Source organism: Dendrobium catenatum, unplaced genomic scaffold (assembly GCF_001605985.2).
Source record: "Dendrobium catenatum unplaced genomic scaffold, ASM160598v2 fragScaff_scaffold_9, whole genome shotgun sequence".
Classification (NCBI taxonomy): Eukaryota; Viridiplantae; Streptophyta; class Magnoliopsida; order Asparagales; family Orchidaceae; genus Dendrobium; species Dendrobium catenatum.
In genome coordinates, this window is record NW_021318471.1 from 2,254,730 (window position 1) to 2,273,906 (window position 19,177).

Here is a 19,177-nt window from a genome sequence, read left to right on the forward strand (position 1 = left end):
CAATTACTTTGCAAGGCAATATCTAGCTATAAAACTAATTTTAAAATAAAATTTAATCTAATTCTAATTTAATTATAAGATAATATTTCCCTTTTTTTTATTGAACTTCTAATTTTTTTCTAAACCATTTAAAATTTAAATCAAGTCCTATAAATTAGTTAGAAAAAAATTATATCAAGATATTTTGATAGAAAATTAATATAATGTGAAATACAATATATAATATTCATTTTAATATAAAAAATATGAAATTTATCTCAATAAGGTTTACTCTTGTTTTTTTATTCAATTGATTATTCCAATTATTACCTCTCCATACCTTATCCCACTATAAAGTATAAACGAAGAAGGCTCGCAGTAGCGGTGACGTTCTTGCCGAGCTCAGCGGCTCTCATTTGGGTTTTGGGCTTCTCGCAGCCTATCCTCCCTCTCGCCCTATTATCCAAACGCGAGGTCTCTCTCAGGTTGCCTGCCCATCGACATCTCGCTCTCTTTCAGAGATACTAAGGTATGGATAAAAACTTGCGCTTTCCTTTTATATTGCTTAATGCGCCAATGGAGAAAAGGGAGGGATTGGTCTTGAATTACTCTACCTCCGGTGGCAATTTTCTTCGTTGTGGTTTTGGGGTTTAAGTTTCAATCCTGTTTATCGAGACAGTTATTCGATATTTTTTGGCGCGTGATAATTTATTGTGTATTGCTGTCCTTGGTAGTGAGTTACAATGGCTTTCGTAATGGCTCGTGAGTGGCTTGGAATCCGGCAGTTCCCGCCTGCTACGCAGACGAGATTGATTGAATTGCTCGGGAAGTTGAAGCAAGAGGTCTGTTTTTTTGTTCAAAAGATGTAATTTTGATATGGGCTAGGTATTTTTATATGGTCTCTCTCTCTCTCACACACACTCTTTCTGTTTTGGGTCTCTTAGAATGTGAGCACGTTGACGATTCTAGTGATGGGAAAAGGAGGTATGGGGAAGTCGTCCACCGTTAATTCCATTTTAGGGGAGCGGGTTGCTTCAGTCAGTGCCTTCCAGGTTTGTCTGATCTTCTAGTTTTGAAAGGAATTAGATTGATTCTCTTGATTGTTTTGATGGTGTTAATCTCATTTTACAAATTGTGGCGTTTTTTCTAGTCAGAAGGGCTGAGGCCGATTATGTGTTCAAGAACACAGGCAGGATTCACTTTGAACATTATTGACACTCCAGGTATTGTTGAAGGAGGATATGTGAATGAACAGGCCATTGGAATCATAAAGAGGTTAGTTCTGAGGAAGGATAACTGCATACTAAACTGCTTGTTTTAACTTCACATGGATGTTGTAATCTATACGTGATCTAAATGACGCTTCCTTGATGTTGGTGGGCCTGTAAAGAAGGGGAAAAGGGGTTTACTTAATGCATATGAGGGAGTTGATGAATGTAGCCTCACTCTAGCATTAAAGAGGCTAGTTCTACGATTCTTGATAGGGCCTTATGAATTATTTGTTTTTTTGACATCTCAAAATATTTCTTGGAAGCTTTCTTTTGTAAAATAAAAAAAAGGGAGATTTACATACATACCATACTATACTATATTTATATATTTAACACATAAAATTTTAATATTACAAACATACCACCCATAGTTCATTTTCATATCAAATATAAATGGTAGAAATGAAATATATGAGTGGTAGGAAGGAAATATGAGTGATACATTTGATATTAAAGAAATATAAGGTGGTATGTATGTAATATTAAAGTTTTGGGTGTTAGATATGTAAATATGATGGTTTAAAGTGGTATGTATGTAAATTCTCCCCCCCCCCCAAAAAAAAAAAAAAAAAAAAAAAAAAAAAAAAAAAAAAAAAAAAAAAACATTGAAGTCATGGAAATGTGATGGCATGATGGCATCTCATGTATGTGCAAGCCTTTTGGAACCCTTGAGGAAAGTAATGTCTTTGGTAGACACTCATCTTGGAGTTCTTAAACTATCACACAGTGTTATCTACTTTGATGGGTGTTATCATTACTTAATTTGATCAATTGATAAAATAGATATGAAAATATAATGGCTATAATTTTTCCTCGCAGATAACTTGGCCTGTCGAAGAGAAAAATGTGTCTACTTTTAATGATTTCTAATCGAATTAGAGTTCATCATCTTTTGGTGTTTATGATTTAATGTCTTGCTAATGTTTCAATATCTTGCAACTTTTAAAAATTTTTCCCCACTTTTCAATAAATGTAAATGTAATTTATAATCTATTCCGCCTAACAATCGATGTTATAAAAAACAATTCAGTTTTAGGAAGTATAAGATATTTTTGCTTGTCTAGGAGTAGGTCCTTCAGGGGCATATCTGAACTGCCTTTTTTTTAATTGAATTGAATAAAGTTCCGAGATTTACATTTAGAAGCTCCTGCTCCAAAAAATTATTATTATTATTATTATTTTCATTTTTCATTAACAATATCATCAATTTGATTGTATTTAGGTTTCTTCTGAACAAGACCATTGATGTACTTCTTTATGTGGACCGACTAGATGCATATAGAATGGATACCTTGGACAAACAGGTTGTGAAAGCCATTACAGATACTTTTGGCAAAACAATATGGCGAAGGAGTTTGGTTGTGCTAACTCATGCTCAACTATCTCCACCAGATGGATTAAATTATGATGACTTTGTTGCCCGACGCTCAGAAGCCCTTCTAACGTATGTTCGTTTGGGTGGTCGACTTTCGAAAGCGGAGTTTCAGGTAAGATCTAGTTCTACATGCAAACTTCATTGATGGAATCCTGTTAAATTATGGATATTTATTGATTTATTTTTTGCTCAATTTTCACTCAAATTTGGACTGAGTCGGTGATATTAATATTATTTTTTTTTTGAAATGATAGCCTCAATTTTTTTCTTTAATTTTTTTTTGCACAAATCAAGGATTTAGATGATATGGATATATCATGTGACATATGGTGCAAAAGTAAGATATGACATAGTTGAGGCTATGATATCTAGCTTTAAAAGGATCCTATGAAGTGCTATGATATCTAGCTGTGAATGACATAGTTATTTTTCAATGAAAAACCATGAAAAGTAGAGCGATGTATGGGGAAGTGCAAAAACATGGTATTGTTATGACATTCCATTGTAAAAGGCATTGTTAGATTTTCTTTATAAAAGAAATCATGAAAAGAAATGTTTAAGGAGGAGATGCAAACTTTTGTGTTCTTCACTATCAATAATTTTACATATTCCTTGTAAAAGAAAACCATGGTAAGAACAGGACTAAAGTTTAGTCTATACGTGATGCAATCATCTGCTATTATCATCTACCATGTGGCTGTCATCATCTTCTTGTTCTTCCTTGTTGGAAGTAGAGTTGGGAATCTTTAATAGTTCGTACTGTTATTTCTCTGGAATTGTGGATACTGGATGGGCTCCTAGAATGTAGAATTTGTTTCCTGCAGTGATGATCTATCTTGATTTGCCATGCTTTGAATACAATCTTATTAGGAGACTAGCATGCTCCCACAACGCAATGCACATGGTCAAAATTTAAATTCTTTTAAAAATAAATTAAATAAAGTTAGATTTATTTAGTCAATTAACTATTTTTTGAAAAATGAGAGGGAATTGAATCATGCACGTTGATTAACCAACTGACCATTGCTAGAGTTTAATCGCTTATATACATCTCTTTGATTATTACTTGTCCTTTTAACTACCAAATAACTAGTTTTGTTAATTTTAAAATTTAATTACTCTTTTAGCCAGAGTGGGGATGAAATAGGAAATAAATTGATTTTAGGTTAACTTGTTCTTTATCTAAAGTGGTGATGAGTTTAGATCAGAAGAATAACTAATTTGCAGATTTATAATTTTATTTATTTATTTGTGGATTGGATAAAATTGAAAACTTAAACGTTTTCTAGTGCTGTGATATTCTCATATTTGCCATCGTGGAAGAGCCAACATTAAGAAAATTCTACCATCATTCTAGCATATTTTTGATTACTCGTGGAAAGAGCAAATTTGGAAAGCTAAAGAGTTTCTCTCATCCCTATTGTATAAGTGAACATAAACTTCAACCGAAGACCTGCTTGGATAAGGCTGACGGGCCATGGGTCAATGAGCTTTCTCCTGTACTTAGGGCATACTAAACAACTATGTGAACACAAGCATCCCATTAAATTTTGCTTTAGAATGGTAATTCATCTCTAGAAGAAACCTGATACAGAATACTTGATTCATTTATAGGTGTATGATAAAGCATAAATGGATCTGATTGCTTGGATTAGAATAGTAAACTACTGAAAATGCATTATAATGATCACTATATAAATTAACTAGCTTTCAGGGTGTCTTTTGCACTATCAATTGAAACAATGTTTCTCTCTTTATCTTCCTCCGTTATGCTACTAATAGGAAACCAAGTGCAGAAATCAAAAGATAATGGCTGGAATTTGGAATTTCAGCAAGAACATAGCATAAATCAAATAAATCCCGTGGCAAAACCCTAGGGAAATTTGATAATTGATGAAAAATGATAAAAAAATAAGCAAGATACAATGGATCTTCAATTCATGTGGAGGATCATGCTCTCCCAATCTCTAGCTAGCAGCTAGGCTCAAGCAAAACTAGAGAACTCTTAATTTCAGCAAGAATCCACATAACCTTAACCCTAGGGAGAAAAATCACAATCTTCTAATCCCTAAATAGCCTCATACTTTTGAATTTTTCCTCCCAAACCCATCCTTAATTAATGTCTAATTGACTGTTGTGCCCCACACCAAAGCCTCCCGCCCCCTACTGGGCGGGGAACCCTTGTTCCACCTAGTACCGGTCTAACAGCCACCTTCTAATCGAAGTGTTTCAACCCTTTATTGATATTATAATATGCTAAATATGGAGTCTAATTTCTCTTGACTATTTTGGATAAGATTTGGTCTTGAGTTTTCAAAATTGGTGGCTATAAATTGAAGATTTATTCAAGTTTAACTTCCAAGATGCTAGCTACCTAACTTAAAAATTCATTTTCATTTGATTTTCTAAGATGGTGGCTACCTAGCCTAAGCCTCAGTCATTCTTAGTCCTTCATATTTGCCACTTCATATTACACTGTAAAATGGGAAGAAATTAATGGTTGCAAGCATCCCATAACTAGAAGAAAATAAAGAGCAAAAGAGAAGAGGAAGAGAGAAGAGGAGAGAGAGAAGCTCTCACAGTGAAGAAGAGAAGAGAGAAGGGGAATCAATATCAATTGTTATTCTTCCAACTTTTGTATTTACAACATATGATTGTGTTCCCTTTCAAAAAGTAACTCATTTAAAATGATATATCTATTTTTAATTATTTAAAGTATATTCTCACCATGTATCTCTTTTCAAGCTTAGTGGAGTATTTGATCTTTGTGCGACTGTGAATGTAGGTTTCATCGAATCATGTAAACTTGTGTTTTGTATTTGAGATTTTTGATGTGTTTGTTCTCTTTTCGCATTTCATTTTGCTTGAAGTTTTAACTTTAGCATAACAGTAATCATCAACGCTGATCCCTGCTTTTTGTCATGCAAGTCAAATACCTATATAAAATCCCATATTGAAAGCTTCTAACTAATGGATTACTACTTTATCTAGCTCCTTTCTCTGAACAATCTCACAAATCCACTCTTCTTGATGATTGAATTCTTGAGCATTATCTAAAGATTGCAAATAGTTCTCTATTGCATGAATAGTGTAAGAACAATCTCTCTTGCCACTCCACTACACATAACTTGAGTTGTAACCCCAAAACTATTATGTGTACTATTTAGCTTTGAGTTGCAGCAAGTCATCTGTACCTTGTGTTGAAGGTCATTTTATTATTCATTCGACAATGCCAAATATTTTTAAATTTATGTTGTGCCTCTAGAAACTTAGAGTGAACTCCTTCAAGCTCATAATGAAGATGACAACGTCAACATCCTTGGCGTATAATTTTTTGATATTCTTTGCTAGTGTGCTACAAATGCTAGGTAAATCCTTAGCCAGGCTTAATTATTTTCTCAATGAATCCTCTAAAATTGCTTTTACAAATCCAGAATTTCATTCATACGTTAAGGCACCGAGTGATGGGACTTATAATGTCATTACTCTCCATTGATATAATACAAGTAAATATAGAAGATAAGCATACAACAATGACACTTAACTCTCCCCTCCTCTAACAAACGAAATAAATGTGAGGTCCTTTATATCCAGTAGGGTTTGGCAACATTTGGTAATCTTTTTGACTATCAGGATTTTGTGAGAATTCTTCACCAAGTATCTTATATTATTTTCTCCTTCTAGTATGGTTGGCTTCTTTATAGAAGAATGGTTTTCTGTGATTAACTTATTCTTTTTTTTTTTCAAGAATTACTAGACTCTCCCTCTTGACCCTAGGATCCAATTGGATTTTTTTAACCCGTCTTTGTGCTCATCGGTCAAGAAGAGGGTTTAATACCAAGCACTACAGATCCTTTCTTGTTTGTCCCCAATTGAGGAGTGATGGATCTTCCAACATCTAAAGAAATTCTCACATTCAATCATTTATCTTCTGCCACAAAATGGTGGATTTAGATGAAGGCCCTTCCAAAAGAGTTAGTATCCCAACAACAATCAAGACAAGCCAACATGCTATCTCTGCCATAAAGGGAGGTTGCCATCTTCACAAGATTTCATTACTCTTGAGGAAGACCTTAGTTGGCCGTAACAAAGAACGATATTTTTTTGTGAGGAACCCAATAGGGAGGTTTTTTAGCTCTCCGAAAGTTGAATGATGATGCCATTTGACAAATGATAACAATGCCAAAAAATGGTTATCTTCTCGATCGACACAATCAAGATATTATCTTTTATTTTAAGCTAAGTAAGTTTATTATTTGATTATAGTTCTTGAAAGGGAACATTATCATAATTCATGACCATTCTCACTTCTATGGATGAACATAAAGAATGACATATACCTCATTTGAAGAGATGACTTAAGGATATCGCCTTTCCAATCCTCTCTCACCACTACACCTCTTGACATCCTATTCAGTATGGTTTGCCAAAAAAATGGTACAACATGAATATCAAAGAATAAAGAATAAATAATAAAGAATAAAGAATAAAGTTCTTCAAATTCCAATTTTTTTGTACTTGTATATACATGTCACCCTTAAAGTATTTGGCTTAGCTAGCCTTGTATTTGGATTCATCACTTTCACTTCCGAACATTGATTGAGCAGTGCACAAATTTGTGGCCATAAATTTTGGTACATGAGACTTCCATTTTCAATTTAGTCGAGCAAGTGATACACTGACAGGTTTGGGCTGAGAGCTTGTTTCTCGAAGATCACCATTTTCCCCTCAACATCAAATGAGTGATTCATTGAAAAGATATAGGCAGGAAATGTAATATACGTGTTCATTTTTTGCTGCCTCAAAGTTGATTGAATGATGCACAAATGGGGTTTGGGCTGAGAGCTCAATATATGAATGCACAGCTAACCATGTTAACATCAATAAGTTCGAGAGCTCAATGTCTATCTCATGCACCAAACAGTATGAAAATAATTTTAATTTATAAGATCGATCATCATTCCCTACTGAATATTTCTCAGATGAAGTTTCTTTAGTCATTATAATGCGCTTGAACTTGGCTGTATTTATGAACCTCATGGAAGCTGCTGCCACCATGTTCGAGCATTGTATTCAGTTGGAGCTAGTAATAAGCTTGCCTTAGGTGGACACTTTGCATGCAAGAACATACTTGCCTTAATAATGACATACCAGCATTAATTATGAGTGTGCTTACCTTAAAGGTGGGTACTAGTGCCCACCAAATTAGTTGGCACACATTGCCCGTCTGCTTTGCTGGTGGGCTGCTCCAATGTCCACAAAATGAGGGTAGGTTTTGATGTTCTCCAATCACATTTAAGGTGCTCTATCGCTGCCTTAATTAAGGCAACAATAGGTGTTTGTTTTAAGTAGCTTGTGAGGCCTTATCAAACCTTGCCATGTCTAGGACAAAATCCTGGGCCCTTTGTGTCTCTATTTTAATATTTGAACCTTGTGTCCATTCATGTGAGGATCGGGCCCAATGCATCCTATTTGATTTGCGTGCTTGGACTACTCTAAATCTTGTTGCATGCTCTTGGGTTATTTGTACTCGGGTTCTGCCATCATATTGGTAGAATTATTGTATTGAGGTTTGTTCTGGTTACATTATGACTTTCAATGATTTTCTTGAATTGACAACAACGATTTTTGCTGAAGAACAAAAATAAGGAGACAATTGATTTGCCTCTTAAAAATACGAAGCTTGGATTAATCCCACTTCCTTGATCAAGGATATTAAAATTCATGCTCCCGTGATGCCTGCACAACAATTTGCAAATAATGAAATAAATTATTGTCCCTTCAACCTCCATATCATCAAATTACATCAAAATTCCCATGTATGCCTTCATCAAATCAATAGAATTAATATGGGTTTCTGGGCCATCAACTCATAATTGATGGGTCGCGATTGATCTCTAACTATACCAATGTCAGTGCTAGAGGTCCAATCCATCCACTTGTTAGTCGTAGGGCCATGCTGGTTTGACATAGATTTTGAAAATGATATGCAGTTTTCCACTATTTTATCGCTAAGAGAACCAATATATTTTACATCCCAATACTATAAAGACCACCCGAGGGGTAAGGTAAGGATATATATATTTATATAATCTCATTCCCTCTCTGAAGATAGTTCTTTTGAGTTTTCATGGCCTTTGAATTCAATCCTTGACTTAGGCATTATAGTCTCTTCTCATGGACATTGGTAGCCTCACTATTCTTTGGCTTTGCATGAAGGAGGTGAAACCTTGCTAGAGATGATGTTTTTCTAGAATATTAACTTTCTCAATATCCTTTTCGGTATGCAATACTTGTGCTTTTTGGACAAGACCAATACAAAGTTTAAAACTTGATTGAATTTATCCTACGATATACATATCTTTCTAATATTTCTTTGTTTATATGTTTGTTTTAAGAAAACTTTTAGTCCCATTAAAACTTTAACTTTCAATCCAGTGGCCTGCATGACTTGAAAGATGATGATGGGTTATCTCTTTACTTTTTTGTCCTTTTAGCTTAAAACATGAGTTTATTATGGAATACCAAATAATCTATAAGAACTTTTACCAGAATTGCTACGCCAGAAAAGTTAAGTTAGCATGAAACTTGGACACAGTTGGTGTGGATTGTCCTTTTAGTAATGGTATGTTGAAACATTTTAAAACTAGACGTGCCAAGCGCAAAATGTTTTGTGATAATACCATTCAAAATGCTGGATTAATTGCTTTTGAAGCTAGATATTTAGATAGTATGGTAAGTGTTAAATCTCAACCTCAGGTTCCAAAAGAAATCCACGACTGTGAACAGTAATCCGTGGGAAGACTACCTGGATAGCATTAATTCCTTCCATTGATTTAGGAATAATTGTATTCTCATTATTATAGAGTTATTTGTTTCCTTATCAATACACATTGTATAGATCTATAAATAGGGAGTAGATTGCATAATAAAATTCAAGCTTTTTCCTCTCAAATTCTCAGTTTTAACAGTAAGTAAAATCATTGTACTGGCGATGCTAAAAGCAAATTTGAAAAATTTATTTGAATAATCACTTTTCTTTTATTGCCCCTTATTATCAAATAAAGGGACTTTTTGACATCGTAAAAATAATTTTTTTTTAATATTAATGGGAAATCATCACTCATTGAACCTTTTTTTCAGCATAATATCTATGGATGAAGATGAAAATATTATTCCTCCAGGTTGGAATTATAGGTTATCTGAAGCAAATTATTTCTTTTCCTAAACAATATCTTAAATTACATGTGATTGAAGTTATATAAAACTCTTTGTATTATCTTGGCTGCTAGTAATTAAAAAATTCACTGGTTTTATTGAACAAACTTTAGTCCTATCAAGTTTGCTTGACAAATAAGTGACACTTATGATATGTTTGTTTTCCTCTCTGGCTATAATGGTACGATTGAGAATTCTAAAGAATTGTTTGGTAGTACTAGATTGTGTTATTTGGTACGAAATTTAGTCACTTCCATTTATAGAAATGGAAAAGCTACCATACATCTGTGATGCCCTGCTTGCCCATGGACGTTAAGCCACGGAGGAGGGTTTTTTTGTCACATCTTCCCACACAAATAAAAATGTGAAATCTTAGGTTTGAAAAGCAAAGCTGCTAAAACATTATTAAATGAGGCATAAGGCTTCGTTTGGTAATACTGTCATAATGCTGTTTTGTTCAAAGTTTATCACTATTTTTAGAGTGGATGAATTGCTTTGCAGGTGTGTTATCATGGCTTTGAAATCATAGAGGAGATACTACATTTTTTTTGTTACATGTTTTTTACATATGATGGGGCCATTTAAAGAACACTAACAAATATTTTTGAGTGTAAGATTCAAGATCTTAAGATTTTGACTATGTATGAGGAAGCTAATGTTATGTGAGAAAAAGTAGTTAGTGATACTAAGAATATAACAAATGATGTGATAGGAGAAGGATTTAATTCAAATGAAGTGCTTTAATGATGAAGATCAAAAAGTGCTCTTATTAGAAGAAGATATTCAACAAAGGTGGATGAGATATTTTAATAATCTTTTCAATGAAGATTGTGAAAATACGATTGACTTTAGTGGCATTAGCAACCTAAATGAAAATAAAGATTTTTGTTTTTATTGGCATATTAGTAAAACCAAAGTTATAGAGATTTCAAAGAAAATGATGTAGAGAAAAGATGTTGAACATGATGATATTCCAATAGAGGTGTAGAAATATTTGGGAGATGAAGGAATTTCTTGGCTTACGAAACTTTTCAATATTATTTTGAAGACTAAAAAGATGCTAGATGAGTGTAATGTGTTGATATTTTTTTTTAAATAATAAAGATGATGCACAAGAATATGTGAATTATAGAGGAATTAAGTTAATGTGACATACTTTAAAACTATGGGAGAGAGTTATTGAGCATAGGTTACAGCGTGATACTAATATTTCTCAAAATCAATTTGGACTCATGCTAGGTAGGTCTACTATGGAAGCGATATATTTATTGAGCGGTTTGATGGAGAAATATCGAGAGAAAAAGCAGGATCTACCTATGATATTTTATTGATTTAGAGAAAGCATGTGATAAAGTTCCATAGAAGTGCTATGGAGAGTTCTAGAATGTTGACCTTTGTTGTAATTAAAAAAAAAAGAAGAAAAAAAAAATTGCCTAAATCATACCTTAGCCACAAATCGAGCTACCCATCTCGCCTCTACTATAGCCCATACCTTGTAGCACCGAATCGTCTTGTCGCTCGCATGCCGAGACTTGCTCTCTTGGCATCATTAAAACGAGAAGAGCCTTTGGCTATCTCGATCTCTCCCACGACACTCCCATGCTCCAGACCTTTTGCAAACTCTCTCGCAGAAATCCCAGACCTCTGATTCTTCTCTACCTCTCTCGGTTTGCAAGCTCCAACCCACGACAACCATCCGACTTGCGACCTCCATTCTTCCTTGCCAACCCTCACTCCCAAACCAACACCTCCATCCTGATTCCCTTGCTTCTCCGGCCCAGAGAGAGAGAGAGAGAGAGAGAGAGAGAGAAGGAGCTCCCCTACCTTGCCCGATGTTGGACTCCCTTCCTCCTTACCGAGCCGAAATCCATAAGCCATAGAAGCTCCCATTCGACTTCTGCCTGCACCCGACACAGTCGGAGCCTCTCATACCTAGGCTGAACTCCTCAGACTTCGACCCTAGCTCCTGCGATCTAGCCTCGAACTCCAATAGCCACAATCCTTTCTACCTTGCATATCCTAATCCGTCCTCATATAGCCAAACCAATTGTATAAGTGAACATAAAATTCAACCAGAAGACCTGCTTGGGTAAGGCTGATGGGCCATGGGTCAATGAGTTTTCTCCTGTACTTAGGGCATGCTAAACAACTATGTGAACACAAACATGTTCCCATTAAATTTTGCTTTAGAATGGTAATTCATCTCTAGAAGAAACCTAATACAGAATACTTGATTCATTTATAGGTGTATGATAAAGCATAAATGGATCTGATTGCTTGAATTAGAATATTAGAATACTGAAAATGCATTATAATGATCACTATATAAATTAACTAGCTTTCAGGGTGTCTTTTGCACTATCAAATGAAACAATGTTTCTCTCTTTATCTTCCTCTGTTATGCTACTGATAGGAAACAAGTGCAGAAATCAAAAGAGAATGGGCGAAATTTGAAATTTCAGCAAGAAAACAGCAGAAATTAAATAAATCTCATGGAAAAACTCTAGGGAAATTTGATAATTGATGAAAAATGAAAGAAAACAAACAAGATACAATTGATCTTCAATTCAAGAGGAATATCTTATTCTCCCAATCTCTAGCCGGCGACTAGAGTCCAAGCAAAACTAGAGAACTAATTTCAGCAAAAATCCACATAGCCTTAATCCTAGGGAGAAAAATCTACTTAAAGCAAAACACAATCATCTAATCCCTAAACAACCCCGTACTTTTATTAAATGAGGCATAAGGCTTCGTTTGGTAATACTATCATAATGTTGTTCTGTTCAAAGTTTATAACTATTTTTAGAGTGGATGAATTGCTTTGCAAATGTGTTATCATGGTTTTGAAATTGTGGAGGAGATACTATATTTTTGTTGTTACATGTTTTTCACATATGACGGGGGCATGTAAAGAACACCAACAAATATTTTTGAATGTAAGATTTCACATCTTAAGATTTTGACTATACATGAGGAAGCTAATGTTATGTGAGAAAAAAGTAGTTAGTGATATTAAGAATATAACAAATGATGTACTTGGAATATCAAAAGGAAAATCTCATAATAGAAAAGTAAATTTATGGTGGAGTCAAAATGTGCAAAAAAAAAAAAGATTTATTATAAAAATTAGTTAAGTGTAAAAATTTGAAAAATTGGAAAAAAATATAAAGAGAGGCCCATGAGGAATCTAAGAAATCAATATGTGATGCAAAAAAATTTACTTCTAATGATTTATATGATACACTAGATACTAATGAGGGCCAAATATATATGTATAAGTTAGCCAAGCAAAAATATAGGAGAATAATTTAATTCAAGTGAAGTGCATCAATCATGAAGATCAAAAAGCGCTCTTATTAGAAGAAGATATTCAACAAAGGAGGATGAGATATTTTAATAAGCTTTTTAATGAAGATTGTGAGAATATGATTGACTTCAATGTTTAAAATTGCGTGATCGGGTATTGAGGCGTTTTTCATTTGTGAGGCGAGGCGTAAGCCTCAAGGCGTTTTAAGGCGTAAGCCTCAAAATCAAAAAATTGCGTAAACATAAAATAATAAATTTTGTATATACTAATGAGTAAATAATATATAAAATATAAAAATGCACAAGATATGAAGTGAAATCAAAATATCCCAATAATAAAACAACATGAAATATAGTTCAACTCAAACTCCATCTTTCCCAAATCACAATATTCTTTTCATTAACATATAATTCCAAAAATAAATAGCAATAACTTATTGCATAAGAACTCATAAGTCATCAGCACTGTCATCACCATGTTTAAAAATGCGCAATTAGGTATTGAGACATTTTTTGTTTGTAAGGCGAGGTGTAAGCTTTAAGATATTTTGAGGCGTGAGCCTCAAAATAAAAAAATTGTTTTAAGTGCAAATAAATGTTAAAAGTAAATTTTTATATAATACTCAAATAATATGTTAAAAAATGGCATTATATTTCTATTGAACTATGAAATAACACAATGTCATACATATGAAATAAAAAATTGCACAAGACGTAAAGTAGCTAATGATAAATTGCATGAATATACTTGAAATACAAATATTACATTAGTAAAAAATTATTAAATATAGAAATTACATAAAAATATCATATAACATTAAGTTTAACTTCAAACTCTTTATTTCGCAATTCCCTACTCATCTACATTTAATTTTTAAACAAGGCTGAAAAGTTGGCAACAACTAAACAATCATCTGTTTTGTTATCACTGAGGGGATCTTTGTTTGAGTCATCATTATAACAAATTGATCTCTCCCGTCTCATCTGTTGAGTCCAATTCCTCCCAATATAATTCTTCTTCATTTATTTCAACCATTTTCCTCTTTCAAAAATATTTTTCATCAACATAAAGATGAGATTAATATTCCAAAATTTTTAGAGGTCGTGGCGGTGTGCGGCTTTCAAGTGATCCTTGAAGGAGGCTATGAGGTTGGTGGTTGTAGCGAAGGCGATGGTTTAGAGGTTAAGGAAGTCGAGAAGAAGTTGTTGAGACTAGGGGATACACAAAGTGTGATTTGTTCGCGGCTTTACTTCAGGATTTATGTAAGTTTTAATATAATATTGGGTGAGACGTAAGCCTCATGCCAGTGAGGCGAGGCATGCCTTAAGGCGGGCCTCATCATAAAAAAAACTTGAGGCGTAAGCCTCAAGGCGCTTTTCACTGGAATTGCGCAAAGGCGGGCCTCATATTGCGCAATTTTAAATCATGATAGACTTTAGTGACATTAGCTCCCTAAATGAAAATATAGATTTTTATTTTTATTGGCATATTAGCAAAATCAAAGTTATAGAGGCTTTAAAGAAATTCAAGTATGGAAATGCTATTGAACTTGATGATATTCCAATAGAGGTGTAGAAAAATTTGGGAGATGAAGGAATTTCTTGGCTCACGAAACTTTTCAATATTATTTGAAGACTAAAAAGATGCCGGATGAATGGAGTGTGTTGATTCCTTTTTTTTTAAAAGAATAAAGATGATGCACAAGAATATGTGAATTATAAATGAATTAAGTTATGTGTCATACTTTAAAACTGTGGGAGAGAGTTATGGAGCGTAGGTTACGACGTGACACTAATGTTTCTCAAAATCAATTTGGACTCATGCCGGGTAGGTCTACTATGGAAGAAATATATTTATTGAGAGGTTTGATGGAGAAATATTGAGAGAAAAAGCAAGATCTACCTATGATATTTATTGATTTAGAGAAAACATATGATAAAGTTCCAATAGAAGTGCTCTGGAGAGTTCTAGAAAAGAAAGGGACTAATAATGCTTATATTCAAGTCATTAAGGAATATGTATGTAGAAGCTGTTACTTGTGTTCAAACACAAGGTGGTTTGACCAAGTATTTTCTTATTTCAGTTGGATTACAACAAGAATTTATTTTAGTTGGATTACAATAAGAATTAGCTTTAAACCCATATCTTTTTGCTTTAGTCATGGATGTTCATACTAGACATTTCCAAGAGGATGTATCGTGTTGTATGCTTTTTGTTGACGATATTTTTCTTGTTTGATAAGAGTAGAGATGGAGTTGAAGATAAACTTGAATTATGGAGGTTAACCTTAGAGTCTAATGGTTTATGTTTGAGTAGATCTAAAATCGAATACATGGAGTATAATTTTAGTAGTAATAGATCTGGTGGGGGGATTGTGGCTTTGGGTGATCAGGTCATTAATAGGAGTACATGTTTTAGATATCTCGAGTCTATTGTTCAAAATGATGGTGAAATAGATGGGGATATATTAGTAGAATATAAGTTGGATGGTTGAAGTGGAGGAATGCATCGGGCCTGTTGTGTGTGATAGAAAAGTACCTGTCAAACTTAAGAAAAAATTCTATAAGATGGTGAGACCTGTAATGCTTTATGGCGCAACATGTTGGACATTAAAAGATAAGCATAAAATTAGGTGTTGTTGTGATGAGGATGCTCAGGTGGATGAGTGGCTTCACTCTTAGAGATAAAATGAAAAATGAGTATATACGTGAAAAGGTTAGAGTAGCTCCAGTGGCAGATAAGATTAGAGAGAGTCGCCATAGATGGTTTGGTCACATGAAACGTCGACTTTTCGATGACTTGGTTAGGAGAGTAGATGTATTAGATTTGACCTATGTTAAGAAAGGTAGAGGTAGACCTAAAAACATTTGGTTAGAAAATGTTAGGAATGACATTTTTTTGTTAGATTTAAATGAGAATTTGACTCTTAACATGACAAATTGGAGGTAAAAAGGATTCATGTAGCCGACCCCACGTCATGGGACAAAGGCTTGATATTGTTGTTGTTGTTGTCGTCGTCTTACATATTATGATATTCCAAGTTTTGAAAAGTTAAGGAGGATAAAAGTATTACCACATTTAAATCATAGAGGAGATAATACATTTTTTTTATTGTGTGTTTCTTACATACTATGATATTTCATGGTTTGAAAAAGAAAATTAGGCTAACAGTATGATATTTCAAGGTTTGAAAAAGAAAATCAGGATAAAAGTATTACCATACAATGCCTAAATTTATTATATTTCTAGTTCATGTTGATTTTACACTGTCATGACATATAGTGTAGTTAAAACTTTATGAAGCCTTTGCCCCTTTATAAAAGATGGTACTTTAAAAAAAAATTTTTTTTAGGTAAAAATATTCCTTTGACTTGGATCCTGCTTTCAAAGTTTATATTTTCATGAAATTTACTATTGAAAAGGTTTCACGTCCTCACTATTCAGGATGACATAATGTTGCTTCTCCCATCTCTTTATCACTTAAGAATCTTGGTACACATATTGGATGCTTTGACCGGCACTATAAAATGGATAAAGATGATTGGAATACCTCATCATTTACATCCTTATCATTATGGCTAAGTCAAGTTAGGCTACATTGTATATATGGATTGAAGTAGTAAGAGCAAAGATGAGAGGTTTCTTATGCTATGTATGCCTTGCAAATAAAATCTTTTACATGAACTTTATTTTTATAGTTCTTTCGATTTTATTGATTAATCTATAGTTATTTGAATATTTTAGATACATACATATAATATATTTTAATCAACTGAGCGGTCAACTCTTACCTCATATGATTAGTTCATATGAAAGTGCTTCATGGAATTGAAGAAACCAAATGAAATTATTTTTTCTAATTTATGCAATGTAATTGAAATACTCAATTCACTTTATAATAAGGAATCTTCCCTCGAATGTGTTGAGCACATATCTTAAAGGATTTGACTTAATTATGTTAATGGATCCCAAATTGCTTTTGATAAATAATAAAAGTAAGTTGGAAGCATTCACTTCATGAAAATATAAAAATCATAAATTTTGATCCAAAATAATTTACTAAACCTCATATATCTAGATCCGCTTAAATTTAAGGTATATTTATCTTGCATATTCAAGGATTGAACTATTCCCTCACTTTTTATCTCTGTTCTAATGTGAATGTTAATTTAGCTTTAAGTTTTGAGATATTTTCACTACATAATTTTTAGAGCTCCAAATATCTTTGTATGGAATAGAATTTTAGATCCATCATTGCATTCAAGTTTCCTTTTATTCCCCTGTTGATGTATTGTGAAAGAAGTCCTCGATATGTATCATATTCAATATATGTTGGATTAAATTCATTCTTCAATATGTTAGGTCCCAAACATATTGTTGTTTGTTTAATTATGACTAAAACCATAATTTAGAAGCCCAAGTTATGCTATTATATGCTTCTCAATAATTTTGGTAACCAAAAAATCTTTTTCCGTAGATAAATTCCTTTAAATCTTGACAGGAGTTTCCGATTAATATAGTTTCATATCAAGGATTGACTTTGATGCCGTATATTTTTGTATTTACTGGGGAGATGCTTACAATGGTATTTAAAGTGAGGTGCCTTGATTTATGTTTTTATAGATGACATAATTCTAATTTGTGAAATATCAATTGAAAGATGTGAAAATTTTTAACAATGGAAAGAATGTTTATAAGATAGATGACATAGAATTAATATATTAAAAGCTGAGAGCATGATGCATATATTTAATGGTGTGATATTAACAACTATCAATTAATATTACTAGAAGATAATGTGGTACTTAGGTATGATTAAGTATCTTGGATTTATCATATAGAAGAGTATTTGAGAATATAATTTCTATGGTTAAAGTAAGATGGTTAAAATGAAAAGTGCCTTAGGAGTTTTGTGTTATAAGAGTATGTCATTGATATTTTTATGAATCCAATTGTTGTGGAAGAAAAAGTCAATCATATTTAAGTCGAACATGCAATAAATGGGAATGTTAACAAGAATGTGTGACAAAATTAGTATGAATAAATTAATGAATGATTATATCAGAGGATTGACTAGAGTTTGATCTATTGAAAATAGGTTTAGTTACACTCTTCTATACAATTAAGGGTAGAAAATACACTATCAGACAAGTAGATAGAACTAGTGTCAATAGGATCAGTAAGGAGAACGGGTAGTTGTAAGGTTATATGAAATTATGATCAAGTAATTTAAAATGCTTTGAGAAGATAGGCTTAACATCTCCGGCAACACTTAGTAAGAATGAATAAAAATTGTTGATTCATAAAGTATTATCCCAAATAGTTAGGATAAGGCTAATGATGATCTATGACCCATATTAAGTTGGATTTTTGGTTCAAGTTTTTGGTCGATTTTGAAGTTTCCAAAATTTCTTATATTGGGTAAGCAACCTAGGAAAAAAGTTGGAGAAATAAATGTGATGGGTAATGAAGATGAGAAAAAGGAAAGGAGCCGAAGATGGTCGATCTAGATTATTAGATAAATTTATTGGTTTTATATATTATCAATTCAAGTTTTAATCAGATTATCAAATTGACAAATTGTATTTAGGTTGGATCCGGTCTAAACCGACTAGTTAACAAATCACATACATGTGATTGCAACATATGTAAATAGATATAAAATGAAGATTTAAATCCAAGGGGGCCCACTTGGGGCTTAATGCATAGGTGGGAGGGAAAAATTTGAATGCAAGGGTTGTTTAGGTAATTTGTAGTTCTCCATTATTGTTAATTAGGAGATTAGGATGTAATTGGGGATTATCTTGAATTTGAAAGAGAATTTGAGATCTAGGGTTTCTTGCTTGGGCTTTTGGCGTTGCCGGAGAATTGGAGAGTCGTTCTTCCTCTCGGATCGAAGAACAATTGTATCTTTACTGTTTTCAATCATCTACTAGTGGAATACAAGTTGTTTCGTGCTTTTTTTCTTTCGAATTTCTCCCTGTTTTCCTGCGTTGGCTGCTGTCCACTGCTGAAAACAGCAGTTTT

General features: G+C 33.2%; 1 protein-coding gene across 3 annotated transcripts in view; it reads left to right on the top strand.

Moving 5' to 3' along the window:
• Positions 1-348: 348 nt before the first annotated feature.
• Positions 349-19,177, top strand: part of LOC110092511 (translocase of chloroplast 34, chloroplastic) — a 28,985-nt gene continuing 10,156 nt past the window's right edge. Inside the window, exons 1-5 of one of the 3 annotated variants that reach the window (XM_020817091.2) lie at positions 349-508; positions 714-821; positions 924-1,031; positions 1,130-1,254; positions 2,473-2,737. In XM_020817091.2, coding sequence (XP_020672750.1) covers positions 723-821; positions 924-1,031; positions 1,130-1,254; positions 2,473-2,737 — 597 coding nt within the window. In that variant the 5' untranslated portion in view covers positions 349-508; positions 714-722. Of the gene's footprint in view, positions 509-554; positions 628-713; positions 822-923; positions 1,032-1,129; positions 1,255-2,472; positions 2,738-19,177 lie in introns of those variants that run through there. The other 2 variants (XM_028700392.1, XM_028700375.1) reach the window with 2 other exon arrangements.